Below are 11,753 nucleotides of genomic sequence, written 5' to 3'. Positions count from 1 at the left end.
GTATAAGAATGAAGAAAACGGGGTTAACCCAGGATGGTAATGTTGCTGGTAATGGTGTTGCGGTTCTTTTTTGGTTGTTTTTTTGTTTTTTTGTTTTGTTTTGGTTTGTTGTTTTTCCATAACTTGTGTATCTGCAAATATACACATTCTGTATTTTTCATATGAAAGAAACTATACTGTGGTGGGGCTTGCTAATTTCTTGTTTTTGATTTATGTATGTTATGTTTTGTTTTACTTCATATGTTTATATGTTTCATATGTTGTTTGTTTAATTTAAGACAAAAAAAAAATTAAATGAATGAGAGGTAAAACTTGAGGGGGTAGGGACAAATAAGTAAATACTTCAGCCTACTCCTTTTCAAACAAATAATGGAATGATATTTTGTAATGATTGTGAAGGCACATGTTTGAAATGTTTGAAATAAAAATGAACTGAACTGAACTGAACTGACAAGCAGAGCTGAAAACTACTCTGCAGCTTAAAAAACACTAAATTTGGTTAGTTGGGGTCTGGAAATTCAACTTTATGGGTTCAATCAGTCTGAAAGTGAACGAAAGAAAAAACTTTTTTTTTCTAAGAACTGGTTTGATGAAATATGATTATAGGAAATGAAAATTATTCTATACATAAAAGTGAAAAAACAGTTGAAGGTGTTGAACATCTGGGTGTGCCACTGTTGTTATAGAAAAGCTCAAACTTGGTTTAATCAGGTTACAAAGTGAAAATGGGATGATCTGACATGAATGTTGCAGATTGTGCTGTGTTTTGAATCTGCACAATGATTTTGGTCTATGCTTATGTCTTGACTGACAAGTTCAGGATTTCACATGAGAAACTGACAGTAGTTAACACAATGTACCACTGAAACACAGCAGATACCTGTCAGGAGACCCAGGGCTCATTTTTGGCGCATTGAATATTATTAATGTTTTGGTCTTTCCAGATCGCTTACAGTATGACTGTTCATTGGTGTGATCTGCTCTTTGTCCCCACACTTTCGTGTGTGTGTGTGTGTGTGTGTGTGTGTGTGAGAGAGAGAGAGACAGACAGACAGACAAAGAATAAGATTTTCATGCCACATCAAGCCTGGAGAGTCTCCCTCCTTTGAGCCAGACATACCTGAGGATCGTCACTCACCTGTTGCTGATCTGCATAGTCACGGAGTCCTACTTAAGAGAGCAGTGGAGCGGCAGTCGGCGCTGGTTCTTTACACCAGAACTTCAGTTAGTTCTCTGGCTCGTATTATCATGTTTTCAATCATTCTCTTGCTGAAATGGTGAAGGTGTTTTTGCCGGCCGGTGGCGGGGACTGTACTCATTGTGGCATTGTTTCCCGGTTGTTTGTAGAAAGGTGTGAAGGGAGCAGCTCACTATAGTACAGAAGCAACGACTAAGACAAAACACTTCACGAATCATGGCACCTGGATTGGGACATGCTGTGGATTTTTGGCACTGTTTGATACGTTTTCATTGTAAATAAATGCACTTTCTCCAACCAGAAAGTCTTGCGTTTGGGTCCTCCTTCAGCCAACATTTACAGTATTATTGCTGAAACTGGGCCTCTGTATACCTATGTAGATATTCCACTGAACCTCATTCATCAACTGTGATCAATGTCACTTTTAAACATTCATATTTCTTGACATTTCTGATTAATGAATTAATAAAAAATTGGAACATGAATTTCAGTGTTTTTAGAAAATCAGACATTTCTATTTAATTTCAAACTTTTGAGCTGTAGTGTAGATGCAATGATAGTGTATGGCTCTTGATTATAGCAGATGATATAGGAGCATGAGGACAGGGAGAGACTGTTAAAACGTTATGAGCTGTCTTGCTGCAGAGAAAGTGGAGTCTGTCATCCTTGAAATGCTACCAAGATAGGCAGCTGGCAGGATTGAATGATGCTCTGCCTCTGTGGTCCAGTACAGACAAAGGCTTTAAGCAAATTGCAAAAGGTCAAGACCCTGAACTATCAACTGAGAATCCAAAAGGAAACGAGAAATTCGAACTGTGAACTATGAATTTAGCTATCTTGGGTCTATGATTTAAATGAGAACCTACAACTAGGACTTACCACAAAAACACTTCTAACAAGAGAAACGTTAATTCTCTAGGGGATTTTGGCTTGAGGCAGGGAAGGCGGGCACGGGCACCAGAAAATGCAATCGGGAGTCTCGGCGCACTGCAAGTAAAGGAGAAGTGTTTCAATGATAAAATCCCAGTGATCCAGAAAGGGACAAACAAGACAATCTTTGCAGGTGGAGGACTAACAAGAGGGGGAGGTTTGGAAATCCGGCTGTACATGGTTGAAATTACATTAAAAGCCACTTGATTTGACTTGATACTGCCTAACAGAAGCATTTATAATGTAAACAGAATTGGTCTTAGCACTGAACCCTGTGGAACTCCATAATTAACCTCAGTGTGTGAAGACTCTCCATTTACATGAACAAACATGAGTCTGTTGGATAGATGTGATACAAACCACTGCAGCGCAGTACCTGTAATACCTACAGCATGCTCTCATCGCTCTAACAGAATATTATGGTCAACAGTATCGAACGCTGCACTGAGGTCTAGCAGGACAAGCACAGAGATGAGTCCACTGTCAGAGGCCATAAGAAGATCATTTGTAACCTTCACTAAAGCTGTTTCTGTGCTGTGATGAGCTCTGAAACCTGACTGAAACTCTTCAAATAAACCATTCCTCTGCAGATGATCTGTTAGCTGTTTGACAAGAATTTTTGCACCTTGGAAGTAGGTGAAGTTGTATTTTTGATATGAAAGGAAGGTTAGAGATTGGCCTTTAAATAGCTAAGATAGCTAGGTCTAGAGATGGCTTTTTAAGTAACAGTTTAAATAGTGCGAGCTTGAAGGCCTTTGGTACATAGCCGATTATTAGACATAGGTTGATCATTTTAAGAATGAAGCATTAATTAATGGTAGGAGTTCTTTGAGCAGTTTTGTAGGAATGGGGTCTAAAAGACACGTTGATGGTTTGGAGGAAGTAATTATTGAAGTTAACTCAGAAAGATCCGTTTGAGAAAAAGAATATCAACGGTACTGAAAGAAGCTGTAGACAATGTCACACTGTGAGATGATTATGAGTATTTTTTTTTTACTCTAATGATGAGAATTTTATTTGTGAAGAAGTTCATGAAGTCATTACTAGACAATGTTAAAGGAATGTTTGGCTCAACAGAGCTCTGACTTTTTGTCAGCCTGGCTACAGTGCTGAAGAGAAACCTGGGGTTGTTCTTATTTTATTCTATCAGTGATGAATAGTAAGATGTTCTAGCTTTCTGGAGGGCTTTCTTAAAAGGCAACAAACTATTTCTCCAGGCTAAATGATCTTCTAAATTTATGACACGTCATTTCCTCTCCAGCTTACAAGTTATCTGGTTTAGGCTACGTGTTTGATAACAGTGAGTGGATTACATTCTTAAACATAGTTACAGCGCTTTCAGAAAGACATGTACTGTGATGAAGTCTACTCCCCACTGCTGTGTAATCAATTATTTTAAATTTAAATGTTATCAAGAAATGATCAGACAGGAGAGGGAAACACTGTTAAATGTTCAGTTTCTATGCCATATGTTAAAACAAGATCTAGAGTGTGATTAAAGTGGTGGGTTGGTTCTTTTACATTTTGAGAGAAGCCAATTGAGTCTAATAACAGACTAAATGCCATGTTGAGGCTGTCATTTTTAGCATCTACATGGATGGTAAAATCACCCACAAAATTTTTTTTATCTGAGATGAGCACTACATCCGATAAAAAGTCTGAGAAATCAGAGAGAAACTCTGTGTAAGGCCCAGGTGGACGATAGATGATAACAAGTAAGACTGGTTTCTGAGTTTTACAGCTGGGGTGGACAAGGCTAAGCATCAGGCTTTCAAAGGGATTAAAAGTCTGTCTGGGTCTTTGGTTGATTAATAGGCTGGTGTGGAAAATTGCTGCCCCTGCCCCCCCGGCCTGTGCTTCAAGGTTTCTGATAGTTAGAATGACTTGGGTGTGCTGATTCATTTAAACTAACATAATCGCCCTGCTGTAACCAGGTTTCTGTAAGGCAGAGTAAATTGATTTGTTGATCAATTATTAAGTCATGTACTAACAGTGACTTGGAAGAGAGAGACCTAATATTTAATAATCACATTTCACTGTTTTACTCTTTGGTGCTGTTGAGGATACTGTATTGTTCGTTCTTTGTGATTTTTTAAAAAAGTTTTTAAAGTGTTTAAGTCATTTTTTTTGCTGGTTTTTAGTTTGTTTTTCGTCTGTTTGGGAGCTGAAACAGTCTCTAAGGGGATGGGGTTTTGGGGGGATAACAGGAGGAGAGAAGCTGCAGCGAGGTGTGTAAGACTGCAACTCTGCCTCCTGGTCCCAAATTTGGATAGTCATATTTTGGGGAGTTTAATAAATTTAGCCAGATTTCTAGAAATAAGAGCTGCTCCATCCAAAGTGGGATGGATGCCGTCTCTCCTAACAAGACCAGGTTTCCTCTAGAAAGTTTCTCAATTATCTACAAAGCCCATATTGTTTTTTGACCTTCCTCGAATTTGAAGGATGGGTCGGGTGTGTCCTTCGTGGCCCACCATATCCCAGAATTCATAGCGTGGCCCAGCCAATTTCAGTTTCCAACAATGGCGGCCGCTACTAAGTTTTAAAATTACTCTTATTAATCTTTCTGGGTCACAAAATAAACTTTTAACATATTTTCAGGCGAGAAGGTGTGTAAACTTCAAATATCTGCTTGGTTTATCAAGACATCACATATTTGCAAAGGTGCGCCGATGTTTTCGGAGACGTCTGTTACCCGCCCGCTTGATAGCTAGCCGGGGGGTTCAATGGTCACTCGAGCCGGCGAGAGCAGCGGACTCCCGGCTTCATCGTTTTCAGACTCCCGCTGTCTTTCGCTACTCAGATTAAACCCGGCCCACGTAGACCGCGAAGGCCGGGTCCTCCGAAGGATGCAGCCGACGTTTTGGGACACAGCTTATATTTCTTAAGGGAGTGAGTTCCAAAGCCGAGTAGCGGAGCGACTGAAAGCTCTCTGCCCTAAAGTGGTAAGGCAAGCAGAAGGAACAACAAGATGAGTGGCAGATAAAGATCTGAGAGAGCGGAATTTAGATAAATCTTCGATCGCTAACAGCGTGACTCTGAAGTGCGGTACTGTATGTTTGTAACACAACAATGTCGACAAAATGTTTTGCACCGAGAATGAATGAAACCAAAGGCAACCACGGGTGCCTTTGGTTTCATTCTGTAATACTGGACTTATTTTTCTACGAAGGTTTGAACTTTGAGAATGTTTAAACAAGAGAGAAAAGTGTTAAAATATCCATGCCTGTCTGAGAAAAATGTGTGTAGTGAAGGGTTTTGCAGCCTTAAAATCTCTATAATAATTATAAAAACTAAAGTTGGCTACTTTGCAGATTTCACCTATCGCAGGTTATTTTTGGAACGTAACTCCCGCAATAAATGAAGGACCACTGTACTTAGTTTTTCATACAATGCTTCTCCATTTTGGCTCAGTTGTTGTTAAATAAATAATGACAGTGTAATCTGATGATTATTGTTTTTTGAGGTTGTAGTTACCTAATTTGAAGATCTGCTATGATACCTGATACAAACCTTAGCACTAAAATAGGGTGTCCTTTCTTTTTGCTATGACTCTAAAATGTCTGAAAAATTAAATAAAATGTGTCTGGTGGTCACCCGCCTGGCTCCAGTGCCAAAACAGTTCAGGAGACTGACTGCGTGGGAGGCGGCGGTGAAGCAGGTGGCGTGGTTGAGCAAGCAGTGGCACGGCAGCCGCAGGCGGTTGAGTAGGTGGCACCATGGCAGCTACAAGCGGTTGAGCAAGCGGTTCCACAGAAGGTGGTGCGGTTAAGTAGGTGGCAGCACGGCAGGAGCAGGCGGTTCCAAAGGCGGTGGTGTGGTTGAGCAGGTGGCGGTGTGGCAGGAGCAGGGGCTGAGCAGGTGGCGGCACGGCAACTGTGAACGGTTGAGCAGGAAGTGATGTGGCAGCCGCTGGCAATCAAGCAGGTGGCGGTGCTGCAGCCGCAGGCCGCCTGCAGGCAGTCGCAAAGATGGTTCCACAGGCAGTTCCTGCTGGAGGCGGCACGGTTGGGCAAGCAGTGGTGCGGCATGTCAACTGCGAGTGGTTGAGCAGGAGGTTTTCGCGGCAGCCACAGGTGGTTGAGCAGGTGGCGGTGCAGCAGCCACAGGGAGCTCAGCAGGCGGTTGCACAGACGGTTCCACAGACAGTTTCTGCCGGCGGCAGCACGGTTGGGCAAGCAGTGGTGTGGCAGCCGCAGGCTGTTGAGCAGGTGGTGGCGCGGCATCTGCAGGTGGTTGAGCAGGCCATTCAGATGCAGTTCCAGCAGGCAGCGGCGCGGTTGGGCAAGCAGTGGCGCGGCAGCCACAGATGGTAGAGCAGGTGGCGCCGCGGCAGCTGCATGCGGTTGAGCAGGCGATTGAGCAGGCGGTTCCACAGACGTTGGTGTAGTTGAGTAGGTGGCAGCATGGCAGGAGCAGGCGGTTCCACTGGTGGTTCCCGCAGCTCATTCCTGCAGGTGGTTGCGCGGTGCGGAGGAGGTCCCCATCTCAGGCTGTTTGCTAGGTTCGTGTGATGGCTGCGTCGTTCTATCGTGTGGCTGCGGCAGCTACAGGATGAAGGACCAAATGCAGGACTCACAAACACGGAGGAATAACCACAAAAAGGCAGCTTTACTGAGCTATAAAAACATTTTATAAGGTAACAACGCAACAACGGACAGAGGAAAACACAGGGCTTATCAGTGACAACGATGAGGCCGCCTACAGGGAGGAGGTGGATCGTCTGGCTGAGTGGTGCGACAGAAACAACCTGCTGCTTAACACCGAGAAGACCAAGGAGCTCATCGTGGACTACAGGAGGAATGCTGACCCACATCCACCCATCCACATTAAGGGGACGGCTGTGGAGCGTGTGAGCAGCTTCAAGTTCCTGGGAGTCCACATCTCCGAGGATCTCACCTGGACGACCAACTGCTCCAAGCTGGTCAAGAAGGCTCACCAGCGCCTCTTCTTCTTGAGGACTCTGAGGAAGAACCACCTGTCCTCAGACATCCTGGTGAACTTCTATTGCTGCACCATCGAGAGCATCCTGACCAACTGTATAACAGTCTGGTACGGGAACTGCTCTGCCTCGGACCGGAAGGCGTTGCAGAGGGTCGTGAAAACTGCCCAGCGCATCGCCGGAGCACCACTTCCTGCCATAAAAGACATCTACAGGAAGCGGTGTCTGAAAAGGGCTGGGAAAATCATCAGAGACCCCAGTCACCCATCACATGGACTCTTCACCCTCCTGCCCTCTGGGAGGCGCCACAGGAGCCTCCGGACTAAGACCACCAGGTACCGGAACAGCTTCTTCCCCACAGCTGTCAGACTCCTGAACTCTGCCTCCTGACATCTGACCCACGTTAACACATGGACTGAACATACACACACCCACAATGGACAACTGTACCCTCAAACACAATAATAACATGGACTGAACCACCACTCACAACCACTAGCACTTTATATAGCCTCTGTAGAAACTATCTACACCCTCACTTATCTTAACTCCACTAATGTATAGCTCTGTGTAAATAATCATTCTGTACATTCGATAATCTTTAATCCTACAACTGTTTACAACTTGCATAGTTCCCATTTCTGTATAGCTGTATATCCCAGATTCTGTAAAGTTATTTATTTCATATTCTGTATAGTTTTTCATATTTATATCCTGTTCATATCCTGTACATAGCTTGTACTCACTACAGCCTGTACATACTTATAGTTATAGAATATTCACAACATACTTCATACCGTGTACATTATAACATACCATAATAGACCCATTTCTGTAATATACTCACATATCTATATTATTGCTAATATATATTGTAATATATCTATATCACTAAAGCACTTCTGGATGGATGCAAACTGCATTTCGTTGCCCTGTACCTGTGCATGTGCAATGACAATAAAGTTGAATTCTATTCTATTCTATTCTATTAAATACACAAGAGAGTAAAAAGGGAATGGGAAACAGGAAGGAAACACAGTTGGGACTAATCTGATAAAACAAGACAGGGAGGAAACAAAACTGAAAACACTGAGCATGGGACACAAGACTGTCAAAGTAAAACAGGAAACAAGAGACATACACAAAGACGCAGACTTGACACAGTGACATGACTGACTAGGGAACCTGAAACATGGAGACATGAGTAACTAACCATGGAACACAGGGAAAGCACAGTGACAGAAAATTAAACACTAGGAATTATAAATATAACACAAGCAGAAAACAATAAAGAAAACATAAACCATGAAAAACAACAAATCAAAGAATATAACTTCATCTAAAAAACACAAAACACTGAGTCACAGACCCAGCACCATGACACAAATGTTTAGAACACACAGAAGAATTGCTTATCACAGCATTGCTCACTAAGACAACAATGCAGTGTTTTTTAAACTCTCAAAATATGATTGTGAATATTTTGATGTGGAAAGTGGGATTATCCCCATTAGCAGCATCTCCTCCTCTCTGGCGCACTGAGGATGAGGTTGATCACACAGTCTGATGTGCATATGCGCTGCATTTGTCACACTGTATTCACAAATGAGTCGCTCCATTGGACCTTAGGGTTACCAAATCTCACTTTAACCCCTGAACACAAGGATAACCTAATGAGGTCTTTGCCATCATTGATCGATAACCCCACCCATAGCCAACACCTTAACCCTGTGCTTTGGAGAAATGAAAGAAATATTTATTGTTGGAAATTTTTAATTTTTGATGCGAGTCACATAGAATAATTATTTTTATTGTCCCCTGATTACCAAAGACTTGACTTAGACCTCACAGAGTTAACCTAAGCGGCTGATCCTGCAAGTGGCAGTAATACTCCCGAGCTTGCCATTAGACAGTCCATACAGCAAGGGGCGCACTACGTTTCTCTTCACGTACAAATTGACCCCTGACCTCCTGTCGTCATCCGACCCTGAGTCTCACGTTTTCCTACTGTGACCTCAGACAGTCAGCACACTTCCGAGCTTTACCTTTAGCAGCAGGTAAAACCTCAGAAACACATTGTTCTGGCCGCAGTGACTCTCATTGTTCTGATTTAGTCGCGGATTTAACAGGAAGGAAAAAATGGCCGGAGTCGAGGAACTGTCCCCCGCTACGAGTTCGGTGTCTGTACGGCCCCCAGAGGACGAGATTGACGACGACGAAGATGAAGATGTAATTCCCTTATTATTCATGGGCTCTTGAAAAAAGATTGAATGAAAATGGGACTTTAGCAGTGTGTTGCACTGTTTTGTTTGCTGTGTTAGTTCCCCTGCCTAAATAGGGCAACACCAAAGCTAACTAGCTAGCTACCTACCTGAGGTATACGGTCTGTCTAACAATGCTGCAAGCTAAAAACCAGTTTCACTGTACACGAATGTATTTCATGTTCCCACTTAGATGTTAGCTAATTTTCCTGTATGTTCTTACTCATTAGAGATGCTTCTTTATTTTCTAATGCACGGCTCAAATGTTTGCTTTTTGTGGTCGTCCATAAGCTGGATGAGACGCTGATGGAGAGATTGTGGGGCCTGACTGAGATGTTTCCTGAAACGATGCGCACAGCTGCAGAGGTGTCTGCACACTGCTCAGTCTCATTGATTAAAAAGTTCTACAGGTATGTCTCTCCCCGTCTGTTGCTTTTCATTAGTAATTGCACGAATGTGTTTGTTAAGAGGCCACAGTAAAGGATATAACAGGTACAAATTCTTTGCTCGTGCCAATTAAGTCAACTCTTAACTTAAATCTGTTGGTTCAAGTATGCATTGGGTAAATGCTACAACATTATAAAGAATGGAAAAACACCAAATCACAGATTTACATATAGCAAAATGCAATATCCATCCATGGATTTTCTACAGCTTACAGGGTCTGGGGGTGAACTAATATTATTCCAGTCTTTGCATATTAGAGTCTAACTAAAAGGAGTATTAGAGTAACTAAAGGGTACCGTATAACACATTTTAAACTGCAGGTACTAATCAGGTTGGTGTTCTGTTACAGTTTTTCCCGCTCTGCGCTCTGGGTCGGCACTACCTCCTTCATGATCCTGGTGCTGCCTGTTGTGTTTGAGACAGAAAGACTACAGCTGGAGCAGCAGCAGCTACAACAGCAGAGACAGGTGAGTGTTATGGGGCACTTGAGCGTTAATTGGTAGTTGTTCAGGGGAAAAGCATTTACTGGGAAATTTCAGTGTGCAGCCTGAATAATCGATTCTTCCCCCTTTAGATCCTGTTGGGACCTAACACTGGAATGTCCGGTGGGATGCCGGGCATGATGCCTCCTGCACCCGGCAAGATGTGAGGGGGCAGGAAGGGCCGACAGGAGCCTGAGATCTGCTGTTGGAGAGGCAGCAGAGTCACTCGGAAGGAGAGACAAGAGAGAAGAGCAAAGACCTGAAGTTTAAAGAAAAAAAGGCAGAGGCTGTATGTCAGCAGCGTTCAGCTCACTCCAGCAATATTGTGGAGGAGGATGTGATGTGTGTCCAACACTTCCCTCTCGCTGTCTCTCCTTACTCCCAGGATCATGCAGAGACTGATTTCCAGAAGCACAGCTTCTGTTATTTTTCTTTTTTGGGTTCTTTTTTTTCCTTTTTTTTTTTTTTTTAAATACTTATATCAGCATAAATAATTTCTTCATAGGGGATATCAGTTGAAGTTGGATACAGTGAAAAGAGAAGTGTGGAGGTTAGCGGTGGTATAGCTCGGTGTTTGTAGTCAGAAGAATGGTACTCTCATTGGTAGTTCAGTTCATCTTCATATGCTTATTGGTTCCCCTTGCATGTGAAGAATGAAGTTAGAATATCTGATCATATGTGACAAGTTTTATTAAATTATAAGATTGGTGTCTACATTGACCACGTGCTGTGGTTCCGTCTTTGTCTCAGATCACCAGTGTACCATATGTGTATAGTATGTCAGAGTGTAATGCCTCTCGCTTTGAACTTTCCACAGTTATTGGTTTTATCGTGTCCTCCTGGTTAAATGACGCTGATGTGTCCAGTCTTAATTGAATGTAATTTAGTTTTCCTCTGTTGTCATTCATATGACAGTATTTTATAATCTCCACTGAGCAACCCCATGATTTTGTTTTGTGTTCAACATTACTGCCACAATTAAAACACCAAATCAAATAGAAAGCCTTGTGTCTACTTTCACCTTGTTTTTGTGTGTAAGATCAAATATTTTGAGGTGTTTGTCAAATGTATTAAATAATCAACAAGAGGTATCGTTGAAATTATCGTCATTCATTTATTTTTGTAATCATCATAGTCTGTATTTATTTCACCACATTTTGATCATAAAGTCTTGATATTGGTTATTATTTACATGAGATATTTTAGCTTGTAAGAACCATCTAACAATACTGATTCTGACAATCAGTAACTTGTCTTCAGATAAAAAGTTCCATTGTCATAGAAAAATGTTTTTATTGTATACAAATGATTAGAAATTCAGAAGTTTAGAAAGTAGTATTTAGGACAATGCTGCATTCACGTGTTGTTTCCAAAGGATTAAGATAGGAATGTGTTCCAAAGATTTCGAGAGACATAACTCCTTCAGATATTTTATGGGGATATTTGTTTAAAGCCTTAACGTCCGATGATGTAATTGGGAACACTTAAACGCAACA

General features: G+C 42.2%; 1 protein-coding gene across 1 annotated transcript; it reads left to right on the top strand.

The window, feature by feature from the left end:
* Positions 1-9,014: 9,014 nt before the first annotated feature.
* Positions 9,015-11,344, top strand: tomm22 (translocase of outer mitochondrial membrane 22 homolog (yeast)). The gene is made up of 4 exons (XM_026177625.2): positions 9,015-9,296; positions 9,620-9,738; positions 10,125-10,242; positions 10,350-11,344. The coding sequence occupies exons 1-4, from the start codon at positions 9,207-9,209 to the stop codon at positions 10,422-10,424; spliced, it is 402 nt and encodes a 133-aa protein (XP_026033410.1). The 5' UTR covers positions 9,015-9,206; the 3' UTR covers positions 10,425-11,344.
* Positions 11,345-11,753: the final 409 nt, after the last annotated feature.

This window comes from Astatotilapia calliptera, chromosome 8, assembly GCF_964374335.1.
Source record: "Astatotilapia calliptera chromosome 8, fAstCal68.1, whole genome shotgun sequence".
Lineage (NCBI taxonomy): Eukaryota > Metazoa > Chordata > Actinopteri > Cichliformes > Cichlidae > Astatotilapia > Astatotilapia calliptera.
The sequence above is the reverse complement of the archived record's forward strand: the minus strand, read 5'-3'. Positions and strand labels throughout refer to the sequence as shown.

Coding starts and splice junctions, on each gene's coding strand:
- tomm22 (XM_026177625.2), top strand. CDS start 9,207: ATGGCCGGAGTCGAGGAACTGTCCCCCGCTACGAGTTCGGTGTCTGTA. Junction 9,297..9,619: donor ACGACGACGAAGATGAAGAT/GTAATTCCCTTA, acceptor GTCGTCCATAAG/CTGGATGAGACGCTGATGGA. Junction 10,243..10,349: donor AGCTACAACAGCAGAGACAG/GTGAGTGTTATG, acceptor TTCCCCCTTTAG/ATCCTGTTGGGACCTAACAC.